Source organism: Falco punctatus, assembly GCF_963210335.1.
Source record: "Falco punctatus genome assembly, chromosome: 5".
NCBI classification, from domain to species: domain Eukaryota; kingdom Metazoa; phylum Chordata; class Aves; order Falconiformes; family Falconidae; genus Falco; species Falco punctatus.
The window spans coordinates 87,017,634-87,038,377 of NC_137584.1; the positions used below are offsets into that span (position 1 = coordinate 87,017,634).

General features: G+C 42.6%; 1 protein-coding gene across 1 annotated transcript in view; it reads left to right on the plus strand.

Annotated features, from left to right (window-relative positions):
* The window catches only part of KIF26B (kinesin family member 26B), a 317,946-nt gene that overhangs the window by 231,499 nt on the left and 65,703 nt on the right, over positions 1 to 20,744 (plus strand). Inside the window, exons 6-10 of the mRNA XM_080390457.1 lie at positions 7,762 to 7,968; positions 9,556 to 9,649; positions 11,720 to 11,982; positions 14,879 to 15,062; positions 19,812 to 19,971. Of these exons, the coding sequence (XP_080246583.1) occupies positions 7,762 to 7,968; positions 9,556 to 9,649; positions 11,720 to 11,982; positions 14,879 to 15,062; positions 19,812 to 19,971 (908 nt within the window). The remainder of the gene's footprint in view (positions 1 to 7,761; positions 7,969 to 9,555; positions 9,650 to 11,719; positions 11,983 to 14,878; positions 15,063 to 19,811; positions 19,972 to 20,744) is intronic.

Consider the following 20,744-nt stretch of genomic DNA (forward strand, 5'->3'; position numbering starts at 1 on the left):
GACCCTTTTGAAAATGTTGTATTAAGCAGAAAAAACGGAAGGGGAAAACCTTCTACTCTAAATAGCTGCTGAAGCAAAGCAAAATATCTGATGATTTTGAAAGATAATGAGATTTACATCAAGGAAATGAGATCTTGAAATTTGTAGCAGCCAACTGTATTTGCTACTCAGCACAGAGAAATAAATTCTTACTGAAGTGAGAGAAGCAGAGCAAATTTTTGCAATAGCATGTTCAAGGTTTCGGTAAGGCATCTGCTGACCGTGCCAGTAGGTGCACGCTGGCAGATCTGCAGATCCACCACAGGGAAGACCAAATTTACCAGCTGATCCCGTGTTGTTCATGCTGGGATTATGGAAGGATGTTTTGGTTTGTTTAGGTTTTATGAAAATGCCACTACCAGTGATAAAGGTATTGGGAAAAAAAAAAAAGTGCTGCAGTTTCATCCCCGCACGCAGCTGAGTGAGACTATTCTTGGCCCCACCATAGATGCAGGTATGCTTCTGTGGATCTCTGGGTACATCTGTGGAGAGTGGCAGAAGGTGGGAAAATTCCTCCTGCTTGAAATGACATGTGGACTGTCCCAGCTATGAAGGTCTGAAATGCCAATTTCCCCAAAATTATTAGCAGGAAGCAAAAGGAAAACCAGGAACACAGTCTGCTGCATGTGGTGAACTGTAGGGAAAGATTGTTTCCATGATAGGATGATCCTTGTATCTTTTTTTTTTTTTTTAATATTTTTTAAAGAGCAGAAGAAAATTGCAGTGCTCTGTGTTAATCTAGCAAATGCTGAAGTAGCAATGTGGCAGCGGCATGGCCGGGCCGATGGACGTGCTGGTTTCCGACAGCGTCGATGTTCAGTGCTGCCCTTCAGCCTTACCAAACCACAGTGACAAAACTCAAAGCCACAGCTGACATGGACAGGACAAGAGGTCACTTAGCCGTGCCCTGTGACCTGAGCGTATTTCATACCAGATTTTACTGGATTTATGAATAAAGTCACATCATCAATTGTAAAAGGGAACAATCCTGGCAAGGGCAAGCTTTCTGAATGCTGTGACTGGCATTTGGGTGCAGGACACTGACACTGTTTCCCGTTATCACCGCAAGCACTGGCAAGTTCAGCTGCTGTGCGGGTCAGGGCTGACAAGCCGGCAAAGTTTTAGCAATCGCACAAGAAAGGAACAGAGGGGACAGTGACAAAAAAGAGGAGGCCTGCAAGCCCTAATGGTATTGCTTTTTGAATTATTTCCACTGCCTTTCCAAAGCAGCAGTAGCAGTAACAGCATTTCCACAAAGAGCGATCAAGCCTGAGTTTTTTCTAATTTGTGCTGAAGTGAAGCGATTACTGAAAAGAACAAGGGAGGACAGTGAGGCCTGTTCACACGTGCTTCCCAACCAATTTACACTGATATAATTTACCAGAGTTTGCACTTTTTTCCCCAAATGTGACTAGACTTCCATTAAAACAATGCCTGCTCATGCAATTCTGTATTTGTCTCATTGCCCCAGTCCGTCTGTCTTGACCTCCTAGATTTCGTGTTAGAACAATCAGTTAATTGTCCCATGATCTGTCAGAAAGTTCCTTTAAAATGCTTAACAGACTATTTCCATATTGTCTGGGCATTATAGAAAGGCTTCCAGCTATGCATCCCTCATGCAAAAGCATGTATGTGCATGAGCATTTGCCATGTCATAGATTTTCTTGTGCTGTAGTACCTTGTGGCTGGCTCCAGCAAAAAATGTGTGCCTGCCACTATTATTTACAACTGTAACAGTGAGAAATTACAACCCCCACTCTTCATTAACCTCCAATAAGGCTGTTCCTGCAGCCAGCGGTTGCCATTACATTGATGGAGTGCTAATACAGCTCAATAGCCCTGGCTGGCCCGGCTTGCCCGTGACTGCACCACAGCTCCTGCCTCCCACCGCTACCCAGCACACATCCAACAAGCTGCTGGTATGATGGATGAGAAAAGCAGCTCAGAAAGGCACGCACAGTGCCCAAAGCAACAGCTGTCTAGCCCTGTCCCTGCAGTAATTAGATAAATGAACCCCAAACGAAATCTTAGAAGTAGAAGGATGTGAGAGTATCCTCGGTGTCAGTCCCCAGTTGCTTGTGTTGCCTTGTTCAAGCTTCTGTTTGTAGTTATTTGTGTGTGCTACAGATTTGACACAGCTTACCACTCCCATCTTCTGTGCTCATTTTGCTGCCGGTCCTCCAGACAGACCCCTGTGGGCCAAGGAGACACGGGGGTGTCAGTGACTGGAGCTGGGCTCTGTTGTCTTTTATTTTTTTTTTTTTTTTTTTGCTGTGGCATCAGTTCTACTTTGCAGAGCGTGCTGAACCTTTGTCCTGCTCCACAGAGCAAGAACATAACAAAAGGTCTGTGGTGGTAGGTCACAAATTGTGTTCAGCTGGGGAAAATCCTGCAATTAGCAAATTGACTCTTCAAGAAATAGTTGACGTGTAATAGGGATGCACTAAATAATAACAAAGGAGAACCAAAGGGACATGGTTCAGAAATTGCAACAGAGCTGATGAAAAGGTCTGTGCTTATTTTTACAGTACAGAGGTATAGTGATAGTACAGCAATTCCCCTGTATCTGCCCTTGATGCCACTGAATGGTACCCATGAAGGAACTCTTCAGTGCCAATGATTACCATGTAGAGATAAATTTATGAAAAATGTATACATTATTTTTTAATATATTCAGAAAACGTGTATGCTTTTTACAAATAATGTATACAATTTAAATACACACACACGTATAAAAGAAATGCATATATATATAGTTGTGTATATTATTATATATGTATGTAGATTATATACATAATATGCATATAACATTCATATACAAAAATGCAAAGAAACTTTGTTGATAAAACCTGAACAGCAGAGCTCTGATTCTGCTTTCATTTGTGGCATTGCACATCAGGAGTAATATTGTGGGATTCAGTGACGGTAGAACAGGACAAATCTTTGCAGGGGGGGACTGAAATCCAGAGTAAATGAGGGTCCTGTTGGACTGCGTAGTTGTCAAATGAAATCCTGTGGACTCAGAGGAGAAAACACATTAAAAAATACTTCCAGCCTGAGCAGAATGAAGAGGCGAAGTTTTATTGTCGAAAAGGCACAACAGTGATGCAGAGCAAGTGACCTTTTATTTTATCCTCTCTCTCCGTTCTTAACCTAAGGTAATTCTTCCTGGGTTCAGCCAGATTGGCATGAGTGTAAAATTCGATCAAAATTAGGCCCAGGCTGTTTGTTTTGTTTGTTTTTCCAATAGTGCGTATCTCAAGAAACTGCTTCCAGGAATGGTCAGAGGTGCGTCCGAGGCTGGGTGCTGCCAAGACCCGGTCGCTGGGGTTCGAGTAAGAATTTCTGGCAGCCTGAGTGGTCCCATTAATCGCAAGCGGTCTCTCTTAAATGCTTCAATTACAAGAGATTAGTGGGAAACTGTAGCATTGGACTAAAGGAGTAATGACACATAGGAACTGAAGCAGAAAACCTGCTTTCTTCTTTTTAAGGAGAAGTTCAATTCACAATTTATTTAAATATGAATTGCAAGCATAAAGTATTAGAGCTCTTAAACGTCACTGTTCAGTTGGTTTCAAATTAACTGCACTGTATTTCTGCCTTCCACAGAGCATCACGGTGAACTTCAGCCCATCTGTTCCTTAAATTGAACTGAAGTCTTTTAAGTCCATTAAGTTCCTGTGCTACCCCGTAGCTGGCAGAGTCCTGTGTGCCTGTCCTGGCGCTGCTTCTTCCGCGACACGGACTGCGGGGGCCAGCACGGGCTCTGAGCCCCTCCGCTCCCCCCAGCTATGCGTCACCCACAGGAGTGTGAAACGGCAGGGCAGGAGGACATGGTCCCCCATCGTTTCTACTGCTGTAGCTTGGTTGATTTACTCTTGTCATAACCCCCACTAGGAGATGCTTTGCGCGGATCCTTGGGTTTAGGTTATGTGCATAGTAATGGTTAATAACGGAGTGCCTACCTAATGGCGACTGCCCGTCCTTGAGGGCCAGTAATGATGGTGTGCCTGCTGGTGGAGGAAGCTCGATTTAGCCCGTTGTGCAGGTGGGGAGGGTGAAACGGACTGCTTCACTGGCTCACAATCCTACAGCACCCGAGGCACAGCCGCTGGGAGGGGTCCCAGCTCCCCAGGCTCAGCCCCATTCCCAGACCACAAGCGTGCCAGTCTCCTCGGGTGACATATCTAGCTCAGGTGTTTTAAAATCTGTTTTGGTCCGCCTAGCTCATTGTGCCACAGTCACTATGCAGTCTGAATCCCTATACATGTTTCTCCAGACTGAAGTTTGCCTGTATCTTGCCTGTTTGTTGGGTTTTTGCTATAGTCACAGCTCTGTGGCATGTTGTGGATGTGTTTTTCGCACAGCCAGGATATAACTGTCTTCTCAATTAACATACATAAATCAGGAGTAATCTGGAAGAGTTACACTGGTGTGAAACTCGCCTGGAAGAATACTCTAGGCTCTACAAATTACCAGATGAGCTCAAATAATTTGGTGTTACTACTTGTGTTCAATTTCCATCACACTCATGCATTCATCTTTATTTTTGCTAGCCCATAATTTTTGCTGAAGACTTTCACACAGATTTGTGCGTGCTGCTGAATTCGGGCCAGGGACTGTACTTCCCAGGACAAGCATTTTTATTCTGCCTACAGCAAAAAGAATAACTTTAGACAGCTTGCAGTGTAGGCACCTACATCTCAGGTAATCATTTCAGATGCCTGTGGTGGTATTGGGAAAGCAAGAAGTGTTTGCGGTGTGCAACGCATCTTATCTGGAAGGCAGGTCTATAAAACAGACCCCATGAATTAAGTGCTGGAAGTGCCTGTTTCTCTCTGTTGTCTACAGAGGGGTCAGGCAACTGGCTCAGATGGAGACAGCTCCTGCAGGCTGGTCTAAAAGGAGGTGAGAGGAATTACCAAGGTGCACAGACGTCACGTCAGCTGCAAACAAGCTAGCTCCAGAGTAAGAAGTGGTCCAGCTATCGGGATACCCCCATGCTATCAATATGATATTTCTTTGCCCTAACACACATACATGGTCATTTCCAACCAAAACGCTTCTGCGATTCTACGTAGATGCGGTGCTTAGGGATATGGTTTAGTGGTGGACTTGGCAGTGTTAGGTTAAAGGTTGGACTCGGTCTTAAGGGTCTTTTCCAACCTAAGTGATTCTATGATTCTATGAACCATTAAGTCCCAAAACAAAAATCCTACAGGAAATACACAGGTCCACAGGAAATGCACAGGGTCATGGCAATAGCAGTATTTTTCTTAAGAAATTTCTGTATTTGCCAGAGTGGAGGAGCCAAATGGTCACAAAATGTATGTATAGACAACTCCTGGGACTTCTGAGTTGAGCTCTTTTTTTACAGCAGTTCATTCAGTTTATCTGATGCTGGTAAATTTTTAGGATTTCAGTTAAATTGGTCTTTTACTTCAGGGAAAGATAAACCTTCCATCACTATAGCTGTTGGGAGTTAGGAGGATTTGCAGTATTACTTCAGTAAGAAGTAACAGGAATTAATCTGATTTTGTGTGAACAGGTTTAAATCAGGACCCAAGCCAGTGATATTAAAATGTAACAAAACTGGTGTAGCTGAAGTTAAAACTGAATGCCCATACAGTTTGAGGCGAGAAAGAACTCTTAGGCTGCCTGTATATGAAGGGTTGTTAAATTTCACGCATTATCCATTCTCCAAAACCCAAAGAAACGTAGCCCCCGGGTTATTCAGTTAACTCTCCTTTGCACACGGGGATCAAGGATCTGGAAGACATGAATTCATAGCAGCCAGTAATACACATAAACTTCTGGGGGAAGACCTTTTTAAAGCAGAGCAAGTATTTTATTTCAAATAGTTGAAGAATACTTTTTATTTTGGTTTTCAACAGATCAGTCTAATGCTCTTGATATTGGCATCTGTTTAAAAATGTGGGGCACGGTAGAAAAAGCCAAAGGCATCCAAGGTGGAAAACAGATCAAGGCTGCTATTGCCCTTTGTTTTCTTGCTCTTCTGGGACTTGCAGTGTTGTACTCCCTCCCTTCCTTGCTAACTCAGCTAGTGCCTCCCTTCGGAGCTACCAGGAGACCTAGAGCTGGAATAAACATTCCAACATTCCAACCTTGCCCAGTTCATGTGGACTGACCAAGGGTGTTGACTGCCTTTGTCCTTAGTAGAAATCAGCTCTGCTTTGGGTTTAGTAGAATGCTTTGGCAAAATATTAGAAGTGGCTTTTTTAGCTAGAGGTTAGGTTTCATAAACAGCTTAGCTGAGCAGTTAAGAGAAACCGTTCACACCCAAGCTGTATTTTTCCTTTTTCCCCTCAACTATATTGCATAAAACTGAAATCATGTTCACAGATTCACGGCCTTTTCACCATCTAACCACAACTTGTTTTCTCAGGTTAAAATACAAAGAGTCAAATCACCAGCTGGACTCACAGATATCACAAAAAATACTGAATAATTCCCATTAATCTCTGGCCTCATTCCGTTTTCTTCAAAGGAGTTGTGTTCCAAATGAAATTTCCCAGATTTTACCTCTCAAAGCAGCTGACTTATTTCCATGTGGGATGATCTTAGGCCAGCATGAAATGAGATCTGCATGCAAAGAGCTCCGGTCTCCATGAGGCCAACTGGGACTGCAGCCACCTTTGACTTCCAGGGCTCTGACCTCCTTGCAGGGTGCCCCTGCCACGCCAGCAGCAGGCGTGCTCTCCCCCTCTGCTGGGGTGACACTTCGTGGTCCCTGGCGTGCCAACCCAAAGTGGGTTTGGTACAAGTGCTGTACAATTAAGGAGCACCGATGTAGAAGTTCTGCCTGGCTGGAAGTCAGTCTGCTGTAGGCCGCAGCCTGCGCCGCATGGCTGGAGCTGTTGGAGAGGGGACGTTTGCCCTGTGAAGTTCAGGAACTCGTCTGTTTGGTGGATTCATGGGGAGAACCAAAGCCAGACCGATCGTAGTCACTTTTACTTACATCTAAATTGCTTACCAACTGGGCTAAGGATGCAGCATAACCTCATTAAACCCATGAAGATGTATTTTTGTCTTAGGAATAACGCTTTATTATGTAGCCGTTTAATGAGTTGTGAGCTAACATGTTTTAACAAATCTTTCATCGCTTATTACATTCCACTCCCTCGATGATAATTTCAAAACCTGATTGTTAAAACAGGGCTCTTTTCACGACTCGTCGATGATGACACTTAGAACTGAACACTTCATCTTTTCACATTTTGATTAGAATTGGAAAGGTGTAAATTATGGATCTGGCTTTTATGTGTTTTTATCGATCAGATTGCTTCGTAGAATCCACAGCAGTTCTGATAGCTTAGCAGTCTAGATTACCTTTCAGTTTTCTTAATTGGGCCACTGGGGTAAAGTTAATATTCAATTTATATTGAGAGTAAGACAAGGTGGTGTAACGCTTCATCATTGTACATGCATAACATCGATGCTAAAACACCATGGAAGTGCCTTGTAAGTCTCAATACACAAGTTGCTTGTTGAAATAGACGGAGATGAGTTCTGGCTTTGTTCACTGTGTATTTTAGGCCAAATTCTGCCTATAATAATTCCTGTGTCTTCACTGACTTCCACCGAGATGCTACAGCAAGCGTGATATGGTCGAGTGTAACTGGAAAATTCATTCAACATACCAGTCCAGAGCATCAAACAGACTAATCAAATGTGATCATCTTTTTGTGTGTTTGCTGACAGGTCAAAGTCATGGTGCGCATCTCTTCCACGCTTGCCAGAGACACATCTGAGTCCAGCTCTTTCTTAAAAGTTGACCCCCGTAAGAAGCAAATCACACTGTACGACCCGTTGGCTTGTGGAGGTCAGAATGCTTTCCAGAAAAGGGGCAACCAGGTTCCACCCAAGATGTTTGCTTTCGATGCGGTTTTCCCCCAGGATGCATCACAGGTAGGCGATGTGTGATCAGAACAGTTATCTAGACAACAGCAGGCACCAGAGCCAAATTAGTTTGTGCTGCAACGATGGTACTTCCAGTGCAGTTAGAGCAGGGCTCAATTTGGCCCACCGATGTCGTCAATAATGATACCGGCTTATTAAATCATATTTTGGTAATGGTGTGTTTTCTTTATTCTTTAAATAACTGCACTTAAAATTATACATGCAGGGTATGTGCTAAATGGTACCTAGTGGGCAAATCCTCAATATCAACAAGTTATTGTATATTGTAAGATCTTATTATCTGGTGTATACAGTAATCTGATCAGAACTGCCGTTATCCAATGCAGTCCTCTATTCATTAAAAACTCAAGGATTATTTATTCAGTATTCTATTGTACAGTTTACAGTAGGAGCATGGGGATTTTAACCCACGAACTGTTAATCATGTGTAAATATTCAGATTTCTTATTTTATTAGATTTCTTTGGTTTGATAAACTATGTTACCCAAATGTCATGAGGAGGACAGAAGAAGAGTAAAGTAACATTGCAAAGTATAATTAGAACACTGTGCTGTAAGACTGTTTCTGCACACTTAACTAGACAGAGGTAGGACACAGGGCCAGCTAAAGCACCCTCATATGATTGTACCATTAGAGCAGTCCCTGACCCAATTCTGGTCCCTGCAGCAAGCACCTCCCATTCTAATGCCAGGATGCCTGTGAACAGTCCCTTTCTTGGCCCATTTTATTTACAATTATAGAGACAGTCAAGAAACGCCTATGAACGAGGTGAATTTACATGATTTATTACCAAATGTGAAGTGCTTTACATTCACCTGAACTGCTAATTCTAATTTCGTTTCACCCATTGTTGATGGGCAGATGCACTGCAGACCATTCAGCCTGCTGGAACTTTAAATCTAAGAATGCCCAGGGTAAATCTCTGTGTTGTACTTCTTAAACTACTGCTACAGCCTTCAGGATAGAGCCTACCACTGCAAAAACCTCAGACAGCTCATAATAACATAGAGAAAAATTAAGAAATGTCACCTAGCTAATTCCAAAGTGGCTTACATTCCTTACCCACCTGCTAGTAGAATTGAACTCAGGGGAGTTCAATATTTGGGGAATAATTGGGGAAATAATAGAGCCTGTAAAAATTCTGTAGTATTTGGTTGGTTTTTTACTCTTTTTTAAGTCCCCTAAATAGGCAATTCTAACAAACCATCTGCATCCCCTTACAGTGTGTGTATTTTGCTTAACTCCACAAAGGATGTTGATGCTTCAGCAAATGGAACTTACTTGACACAGAACAAAAGTCCTGCTTTGTGTGCTTACACAAGTAACGCCATTCCCAGCAACAGCATAGGAAACATGAACGAGACAAGCACGATTAAACTATTTGATATTTCAACATGCTAGCTGGGACACTGATGATCTTACAACCATTTTCCAGTAAAAATACTCTGTTGATTTTCCTTATTATTGTTAATGGGTTTATTTTCTTTCTTTTTTTCCTTCTTTTTTTTTTTTCTGTTTTTGTTTGTTTGTTTTGTTTTGTTTTGTTTTTTATTTGCTTTTTAATACCTGTTACAGGCTGAAGTATGTGCTGGGACTGTGGCTGAGGTGATCCAGTCTGTGGTCAATGGGGCAGATGGCTGTGTGTTCTGCTTTGGCCATGCCAAGCTTGGTTGGTATTGTTAAATTTCCTTACTCAAGCAGCAAAGTGAATATTTTTAACCCAAGACTGCTAGTACATTAGATTAGGGAAAACAAATTTTCATTTGTCTGTGCATAGTAATTGTATTTGAAAGTGGTACACTGTGCATGACCTTGTACTACACCTTCACCTTCTGCTTACACATCTATTCACTTTGCATATTGTCTAAATGTTGGGCAGCATGCTCTTTGAAACAGAAGTTATCTTTGAGTTGTTGCTTCATTCTGTCCCCTGAGTACTATAGCAATTTTTAGCACTGTCTTCAATTGTTAATGAATGATCCAACAGTGAATTGCTAATGAATGATCTGACAGTGATCTGCAGTTTTACAAATGTGCTTGGTGTTGGAGACTCTTTGCCAAAATACCACTTCTATCAGGCTGTGTCAAGGCTGGAAACATCCACTCAAGTACTTGACGTTTGTGATGGCACAATTCAAGTGCTGTGACTGGGCACTTGCAATGTTTGATTTATATTCTATTCCCTAATTAGACAATTCCCTCATTACCAACCTCTTCCTATTCTGTCTCCAACAAATCCTGTTCTAATGGTTTACTGAATGTTACCAGTGGGTCAAAGCTCGCACTTTGCAAATGCATCAACAGCATTTCAGGTATTTGTGGAAAGACAATACAAAGAAGAATCATCATCATTAACACACCATTCTTTTGAAATAAGTGGATTTCAAGAGTAGTCATGGGTTTTGTTCATGCTTATCTACTAGTATTCTGAAAATACTGTCTCTGTAATTAAGAGCATTGTATTGTGTGTGTACAATGATCCCTGTTCTTTACCATCTCAAAGAAGCATTACATATATCATTTAAAAGAATAAATCAGTTTTTCAGATGATAAAGAAATCAAGCTGTAATCAGGCCATGATTATCCCAAATTATAGGCAACAAAAACTGGAGAGTCCCGAGTGCTGTAATGCCACCAGCTCGGGTACAATGAAGGGAGCAGGGCCACTGGTCCAACTAACCACAAAGCCCCTCTGGGCCAGCCAGGAGTGACACTTGGATATTGAACCCCCTGTGACCTGCCAAACAGGGGATGGTAAATAAGAAGGAGAAGAAAGCCGCCGGGTAAGTGTCTCACAAGTGCACGGTGCCCTTTAGAGAGGTGGCCCAGCTGGGGCTCTGCTGGAGCAGGAGCTTCGGTGCCTGCACTGCCCCATGCCACCAGCCACGGGCACACCCGGACCTCATCACAGGCACGTGCATAGACATACTTTCCTCACTCATCTTTTTCCACAGAGATTCAACATGAGGAAGTCAACAAGGTAAAGAATCCATAAGTATTTGCCTGAAATGGTGTATACCTTTATCATTTGGCTTATAAATTTAGGAGCTTTAGAAAAGTTGTCTAAACGTGTTATACGTCGTGACACCTATAGCGGTATCAGATAGTACTGTGTGTCTGTTCATAATCAGCAAACGTTTTAGAGGAGAGACAAGCCAGAGCTATAATTGCAAAGTCAAATGATAGCAAACCAGGGGCAAGTTTTGACCCAGGAGAAATATTTCTTGTTGTGGACCCACTTCTGCACTAAAAGAGCACATGCAGCTGTTGGGGTTTTTCTGGATGAAGTTATATCTGTATGATCCTGGGAGCAGGTTTCCAGCAATCCCAACCGAAGCATAATAGACTGTTTGAAGTAAAATGCTATTCAAAGAACACTAAACGCACAGTAGGGATTTTTAGAGACCATGGCAGTCCTGCCCTGCTCAATTCCCCCTGCCACCCACCCACGGCAGGGGCTACAGTGTTGTGTGGTTGGGACCTGCAGCACCCTGCCTGGGGGATGGGAGATGTCAGGGGAATGCACAAGGAAATGATTTTTGAAAACAGCTCAAGATTTCATCTGCATTTTCCATGTCCTATTTGTCTGCCTGCCTATCTTTCTCCCTTGCTGACTGTCCTTATTGTAATGAAGAAGTCTCTTTCGTGAGGCTGTGCAAGATAACCTCTCTTGGCAGAAGGCTGTGAAGGTCCTGGGAGTGATGTTGTTATCTTTTCTCCATCCCCCCATTCCTGACAGGAAAGTCATACACCATGATCGGGAAGGATGATTCCATGCAAAACCTCGGCATAATCCCTTGTGCCATCTCCTGGCTCTTCAAGTTGATTAACGAACGCAAAGAGAAGACAGGAGCCCGCTTCTCGGTCCGAATTTCTGCGGTGGAAGTATGGGGGAAGGAAGAAAATCTGAGAGACCTGTTGTCAGAAGTGGCCACAGGCAGCCTGCAAGATGGCCAGTCCCCAGGTGTCTACCTTTGTGAAGACCCCATTTGTGGCATGCAGGTGAATCCAAGGTTCATTTTACACTGAAACAAGCAATGTGATATTTTTTTTTTATTTTTTTTTTTTTTTTGCTGTTAAGATGGTTCAAATTCAAGAACTACCCAGAGCATAAAGTTCATAGACTTGAAAGTGTTTACTATAAAACATGCAAGAACTTGATGACCTGCAGCTGCAGGGCCATCTGCTCTCCTGGCCTAAATATTTGTACCTCTGGTATAACTGATATTGAGCAGGGGCTTGTGTTTGCAATAAAATACGAAAACATTCAGTGCAAACTAAAATTCACCTCATTCTTAAAAAAAAAAAAAAAAAAAAAAAAGAAAAAGTGTGATCTCTCTTTTGTAAAACAACAAGCCAAAATATTTACAGTACTGCACAAATAGCTGGAGGCCATTAATATGGCTGTTTATCTCTTTATAAACTACATTATTTATAACCTTTTCATTAGCAATGTTGTAGGAAGCATTAATTGCTACTTATTAATTGCTGCCAAGAAATAAATTTGTGAGCTGGGCAAGCCAAGAATAACTCAAACTCTTCTCAGGTTTGGAGGTTTAGCAGGAATGAGTAAGTGGCTCGTGTATTTCCTGGGTAACCACTAGAAAGTCTCAGCAGCCCTATTTTTTTCCCCCTCTTGGTTTGAGGGGAAAAGAACTTATTCTTTCATTTTGCTGTCTCTGAAGGAGTAAATCTGCGGTTTGCATGAGTAGATGAAGAGGGAGCAAACCAGCAGGATGGAGCTTGAATCCATTCTTTCAATCTTAAAAGCAAAGGCTGCTTCGGGAGAACCTGCAGGACACTGGCTGTCCAAGGCTGGGGGATGGAGGAAGCAGGGAACAGACCTACAGGGTCACGTACCCTATTTCCAGCTCCAAGCGTCTAGAAATCATGATTCACATCCACAAAAGTAATGAATCATGAGATTTTAAATAGCAAGTAATAAATTTTGTGGTTTATCTCTTTGTGGTTTATGGCTTTTAGATGTACTTAGGTCATATTTTCCATTCTTTTCCATTCTACCCAAGGACTACAAAGTTATGTCTTGATTAAATATAACAATTAAGGTTCTCCCTTGACTCCTGGCTTTAGTGCTGTATGAAAAACATAAGAGTATCACGAGATCTCACCCTATGGTATCTAGAATAGGTGCAGTCTAGTGAATAAAAGGTGGGAGACTTGAGTCTTCACAGTTCCCATTGGGGTGATAGAAGGGCCAGTTAAGATCTGAATTAGCATATGTAGATTACATCCGTTACATAACCGTGTAACCACTGGCCTCTCCTTCAACTATTCTTTACTAAGGTATTTAAGCACAGCAACAACAATAATAATAAATATCCTATTTGTGTTGCTTATTTTCATTTAGATACAGAACAGCTATACGCAAAATTATTTTAGATCAGCGGAGAAAAGGTAGCTCCATGAGACACCTATGTATCTCTGCAGTGTAAGATACTGCATCGATTTGCAAGAAAAAAAGCCTTTTATGTGTGTTCACAAGACATAGTGATATTCTGGAGTCCTGTATCCTACACTTGAATTCTCAAAATGCTCAGATGAAGGGAGGATATTATATTGTAGCCATACAGATACGCAAAATCAGCAGTGTGTGTAGTAAATGAATAATCACCATATGTCATACTGTCTGTCATTGGGCCTTTCCAAGTATGCACATTTTCTTGTTGCTTACATTAGTGAGATCAGCCCACAGACTGGCCTGCCTTCTGCTTGCCTGGTTAACCCCTTCCTGCTCCTCTCCCTCTTTCTAGAGAGAGCCTAGCCTTCAGCTGTGTCACCCCCTCCCATGCACAGTGTTGCCTTTATCCCTCCTCAGACTGATCAATGGTCAGGAAGAGAAGACAGGAGGACTGTCTTCTTTAGGAGAACCTGACTTCTAGCTGTATTATACAGTAGGGGAACAAACCCTGCAGATGGGAGCTTGTCCCTGTTTTTACACCAGGCAAAACAAGCCTATCCTATGGGCTGCAGGCCATCTCTGCATACTACCAGAACTGATGCCATAAGATCGCACAGTCACATGTCCCTTCCACTGAAAAACTAATCTTGGGTGACACGAAACATGCATGCATTCCTAAGGACGTTGGGGGGGGCGGGGGGGTGGGTAATAATGCCTGCCCTCCTATGCTGTCTATCACTTGAGACAGATAAGAGGAGGGTGGTGACTGGGGTTGAGGTCCAGCAAATGTGACTGTATGTGCATTACCTGCCTTGTTCCCTTTAATGGATTGCCCTGGCTTGTCAGCAGATGCATAAGCTTGTGGTATGAAGGGGCAAAAAAGAGGCTTCTCTTCTGTGCTGCTCCCCACATGCTGTGGGGCTTCAGTCTTGTTATTTATCTGTGGACTGCTCTCTTTTAACACTTTCTGAAGGGTAATGCACAGTCCTGCCCCTGCCCGTCTCCACCAGCTGTTGAGTATGGGATCGGCGTTTCTCGCACAATTTTTTTCCCCCCACTTCTGATTATCAGAAGGACATAGTGATTGCCAGAACCAGCAATGCAGGGGGAAAAAAGGCAGTAAAAATAATGAAAATAATGAATAAGTAATAAGCATAAATGGCTTAAAATTCTGGGAAAGCAAAGGAAGAAATTTATGCACCTGTCCGGCCCATGGAACGGTTCCCAGTTTGCTGGGGTTTATGTGTAGCAGCTTCAACCAGAGATACCCCAAGAGAGAACACTCAAAAGCCAGGATTCCATCATGGGGCTCCTGGAGGACATGCTGGTGTCAGGAGGGTCTCATTCCATGGGCACCTCCTCCTTCCTGGTGCCCTCAGATCCAGCATGCCCACAGTGTGCGCTGACTAAGGGAGGTTGTCTGGTGGTGTTGCCTTGTGTGGGAGCTTCTCGGTCATTTCTCCCTTGTCTTAACTGCAGCTTCAGAACCAGAGTGAGCTCCGTGCCCCTACAGCAGAGAAGGCTGCCTTCTTCCTGGATGCTGCCATCGCCTCACGCCGCAGCAGCCAGCGGGACTGCGATGAGGAGGACCACCGCAACTCCCACATGCTCTTCACCCTGCACATCTACCAGTACCGCATGGAGAAGAGCGGCAAAGGAGGAAGTAAGCTGTCCCCTTGCTCCCTTCTGTCCCCTCCAAACCTGACTCAAATGGGCTTTAAACAATATTCTTTAGCCATGAAAATTAGCAGGTTTCTGCATTCAGCACAGGGTGGAGTCATTCATACCAGGCTCTTCACCTGCCTGGTGAAGACCCACCAACAGCCATCAAAGGCCACTGGGGATTATCACCATCACTTCTCAGTTTAGTTGCTGTTGTGGAGATACTAACAGTCCTCAGCACTGTCTGGGCCTCTCTATGTTAAAAAAAAAAAAAAAAAAAAAAAATTTCCAACTGGCTTTTAACATTATCTTTACCGACAGTGTTGAGGTCGTGGAGTAAAATATTGTGGTGATGGGAATTCCTAGCCACCCTCATGTTAGCTGCTCCTCTTCGGCATCTAAATAGGGCAGTGTGTGTGGAAGCTGATGCTGGCAATCCATAAACTGTACCTTTTCATGGAGATACAAAATATTTTAGTTGCCAGCCCAGCTACACGTGCACAAAGGACTCTCGTGGTTCTTTGTAAAGGCTCTGGGCTTTTCAGGTTGCCTTGCTCCCTCTCTTTGCCACAGGTGTTTTCTCTGGCTTGTGTCGTTCCTTCCATCTCTCAATTGTAAATGAGGAAAAGATGCTTCCATTCCTACTTATATGTTTTTATATTTTTCAAAGGTTTCATTTGACTTGCATCATTTCTATTTTTTTATTATATTTATCTTCTGTTCCAAGTCTCCTGGATTGTTTATAACCAGAGATAGAAGCTTGTTTGCTTTTTACTAAGTTCCAGTGATAACAGATTTGTATAATATAAGCACCCCCACCGAAAAAGAAAACTTTTACATTAAAATTCTTTTTTTTTTTTAATAATCATTTTTTACAGGGGAAAAAATGTTTGTTTGAAAGACATCAGAGACCTGTGCTTCTTTAAATTTGTGGACTTAAACAATTCTGCAGAAACAGCATATGTTTCAGCTCCTGTCTCTGCATAGGTTATTTGTAATAAGGAATAGATTGCAAGCTATGATGTGCAGTGTGTGAACACCACTGCAGTATTAATGTCTAATGTTCAAATGCAGAAAATTTACGTTGTCTGTAGCTACAAGAGAGAAAACCAGAAAGTTGCTCTAAATGGAAATGCAGTTCGCATGTGTTTAAGTAATAACGCCTGTGGAACTGGCAGGCAGAAATCTCAATTAACTGAAGGTTTATTAATTAACCACTCTGCGGTGGAAAGGAAGACTGAATGCTCAGACAGACTGCTTCATAGGAATAAAGATGGCTGATTTTGAGGGAATTATTATTACATTTATTTAATCCTCCATGCTTTTTACTGCATGCATGTACATGTACGCACAGTCCTTTTCTACTGTTTTCAAACACAATTAATAAAAGGGAAAATTTATTTTCCTGTGGCTATAATGACTCATTTTCAAAAAATGAGACATGATCCTGTTGGATTATAATATGGCATGCTTTACGCACTGCCTTTAGTTATATCTTTGTCTTGTGGCCACACCACCTCCTGTCTTCAAGTTCCCATATCTGCGTGGCCTCACAAGCCAGGCAGGGTCAGATCTCACTGATAATTGAATGAGGGGGGAATTCCAGCTGCTCCAAAAGGGCGCCTAGTGATTACCACTGGCTCCTGCTGTAATGAAGGACTTTTCAGAAAAAAAAAACCAAAAAAAACCCACGTGAAGATAGTAGAGATACATAGATTCCAGTAACAGGATTAAAAAAGGAGAGGGGGAAAAAAAAAGAAAAAAAAAACCAACAACAAAGAAACAGCTTCTAAAGCACAAGAGATTAAAGGGTTGGCCAACGTTATGATTTTAGTATAAAATGACTTAGAATAACGCATTGGTATTGTACTTACCTCCTTGTTAGATTCATTACCAGGAATGTCATGAAGCAGGCTCAGCACCACTGAAATAAATGGCATTGTGGCAGAGCTGGCACCATCATTTTTCACCTGTCAGCTCTCCGAAGCCTCTGTGGCCACAGACAAAACCAAGTGTCAGGGTGTTCCACTTCTTTTCTTTATAGATGCCAGGCACATTAGTGGAGAACTTGCCTAATAACTTCATTTTCAGATCAAGCAAGTAGATCTGCCATCCTAAACATGTCTGTCTTTGACTTGTAAACTAAATAAGAAGAAAAAATCCGGTAATTTCTCTTAATTCTAGATTTCCTCAGCCTCTGTAATTGGAGTGTCTTTGGAAACAATATGACTGTGATTTTGAAGGGCAGTGATTTTTTCAATTTTCTTTCATTTCCCCAGTGTCCGGTAATCTTAGCAACAGAAATATTTATTGTATATAATTCAGTCAAGTCACCTGCAGTCATTTTCAGTAGCCGCTAAACACATTTTGTTTTTCAAAGGAAATCACTGGGGGATACTGAAAAAAAGGTAGTTTCAGCTTTCTGAGTGTAGCAGTCTTAGAGGACTCAGGGACTCCTCAGTCTAATTGCTTTAAGGACTTTTAACATTGAGGCAAAAGTGCTCCACGAATGTTGCAGAGCGAAAGGGCAGCTGCCTGGATGGGTCCCAGGGCAGCCTGACCTTCCGCAGTGAGTGCGGGAGCCCGTCGTGCCTCTGGATGCTTCCCCATGAGAAGTGTCCCACCTCTTCCCACCACTCGGAGCACGGTGCTGAAACTTCCACGGACACCTTTCATGGGTTGTCGTGTAATCTGTGTTTTGAATGCCTAGCCACCAACGTTAATTTTAATCAGATGTCAATCCTTCACTTCTGTTTCGTGATACTCAGCATGACTTAACCAATGTCACAGTATAATTTAATACATGGAAATCCTCTGTTGCCTAATACCTGATGTAGCTGAAGAACTGACAGGACTTGAAAGAAGCCCAAGTTATTATATTTTAAGAATTGTTGACAGAGATGCTGCCTACATTTTTGGAATATTATTCTCAAATCCCATAGCAGAAACCACTTTCAGAAAAAGTCTTCTCTATTTGTTCTTTTCTTTTCTTTCTTTCTTTCTTTTTTTTTTCTCTCTGCTTTTCTTTGTTTTTCTTTGCTTCTCTTTGCTTTTCTTCTTTTCTTTCTCTTTGTTTCTTTTGTCTTTTATCATAAAAATCTACTTGTTTTATTGTTGTTCATTTTAATTAGCTATCACCTACAATTACAGCATTGTATATAACACATTGTACAGAAAGGATCGATATTTTTACAGAATGTTTAGCATCATGCAAGGCGCCAGGCAGTAAGACCAGTGAGCCCTGTGTTTTGCAGTGCTTGCAAAATGAAATCCCTCTCTCATTTTTTTCAGTGTAAGTTAACATGTTTTAAGTTACAGCTAATAGTGACATGTATCTTTAGGAGCCATATATTTTCTATGTTTTATATGCATTTTTCATAGTAGACTTTCTGTGAGCAAATCTGCAAAATGATATGATTGTGTATCACCTGTTTATATGCATAAGTTTTACCAAGTGTCGTCTTCACATGTCTGTGTAAGCTTGTTTCCTTCTTCCTCCTATGGCACCTACACACCTGTGTACCATGGCATGGTACCACAGCTACTGAATGCAGGGTCATTGAAAAAACATACTTCTGGTTGATAAGACATTTCCAAATTAAATGTATCTGGAAAATACTTTTCTAAGGTCCCCATCATGCAGTTTCTCCCATCACCATCTTTCCTTGTGAACTGATCTTCCCCCACTGCTCATACATTTCTTTACCAGATGCATAAGCTGAGGTCCTGTGTCAAAATGACCGTGAATATATTTGCATAGAGGTAAACTCTGATGTGAAAGTATTTCCACTCCTGTTTGAGTTATGTGTATGTCCTCAAATAGTGCTCTGAACTATTGAGTTAAGATCCTAGAACTAAAACTGCCTTTTCCTACAGATTGTTTCTAAATTAACTCTCGAGAATAGGGAGGAGTGGTCAAGAGCAGACACAGAAAAACCCAGCTAGGAAATTGTCTTGAGGGAGTAGAGAACTAGAAGGACTTCTGTAAAGCCTATAGAATCCCCGTCCTGGGTTCACAAGCATAGCTTTTGAAGAGATCAGATGTCAGCTCATCTTGATTTTTCAACTTTAGCACCTTTTCACATTAAAGGTAGTGTGTTGATACAGAGAAAATGAGGAAAAACACAGGGATCCACTGACAGTTTTACAGGAACTATTTTCAGAGCAGGGCAGTGTGTTGACAGTCCGTTACCCATGGCATGGCAAACCTTTTCTTAGCCCAAATGCGAATGTAGAAGTATATCAATTTAAACCAAAGCTGAAAGTCCCGCAGATGCCACAGATTATTCTGACGATCAAGATGGGAAAGATAAGAGAAGCTACCACAGGGCCAGTGTTCACCAAGCAGCAATTCCCAGCCTGGAGTTTTCTGGGCAGAGGAAGAGAAATGACAGAGACAGAACAGAGCCAACTCAGGTACAGGCTAAGAGAGCTGTATTAAAAAAAAAGAGGGGGGGGGGGAACGCCCAAAACAACAAAAACCCACAATGATCACTCACAAAGTGAAATCTGCAGGAGCTGGTGAGTACTGAAAGCCTCAGCAATTTGTAAGCCAGTCTGGAGTGGACAGTGATGTGCAGCAATCAAAGCTGACAGCGAGTTAACAGAACCCCTACCGTCTGTTGCTGCTGACACAAATTAGGAGAGGTTTCTGGGCTGTGTTCCTCTTTGCAGGTGGTGGCCAGGCTTCTGCCTTGCTGGGAGGCTGCTGCTGGAGTCCCACGCTAACTGTTCGCTTTGTTTGTGGCAGTGTCGGGAGGTCGCAGCCGCTTGCACCTGATTGACCTGGGGAGCTGCGTGAAAGTGCTCAGCAAAAACCGGGAGGGCAGCCCTGCCCTCTGCCTCTCCTTGTCAGCACTGGGCAACGTCATCCTCGCTCTAGTCAACGGAAGCAAGCACATCCCATACAAGTAAGTGGTGTTCTGTGTCACACCTAGCGACAGATGCTCGCTAGCAGTTGGTTTGCCTGGGTTTGAGGCAGGCTCCAGGTAAGCGGGGGTGGTGCAGCCCTCCTGAGGTACAGCAAAACCTGCCTGAGGTTCAGCACCACCTGATCTAACCTTACACCTGGTAGCCGCACTATATCTGATATTCAGGTCTCACAGGAAGAAACCTGCTAGAATAGGACCCAGGTGTCTTAAAGATCTTCAGGCTCAAAGTTCAGCACATTAGGATTTTGTTCTCTAGGACTGTTCAAAGATATTTTGAATGTTTCAAAGCATCTGAGAGCCGGTTCCGTATTTGCTTTGCAAGCATTGCTGCCATAATGCAGCCCTATACAGAAAATCATTTTGCTGGCCATTGTTTGGAATTCAGTTTCTTGAAGACACATGTTGCAATGAGCATGCATGCTTGTCATGAGATCCCCTCTGTGATCCAAGGTTATTTTACATTTTATTGTGGTATGGTTGGAATCTCAGTGTCAGCCTTTCACTTGCAAAAAAGTATGAGGCATTATTTCCCATGCTAGACAACAGGTGGCCTTGGCTACTGCAGGTGACTTCGGGAAAAGGAGAGGAGTTGCTCACCTGGTGGGTATGTTTTGTACTCACGTCTCTTTGGCATCATCTCACTCAGTTTGTGCAGGTCTGAAAGCAAGCTTGGATTCATTACCCAGCCCATTTAGTCATACAGGCTTCCTACTGAGAAGTTTCAGATGTGGTGGATGGTGCTGGTTTTCTCT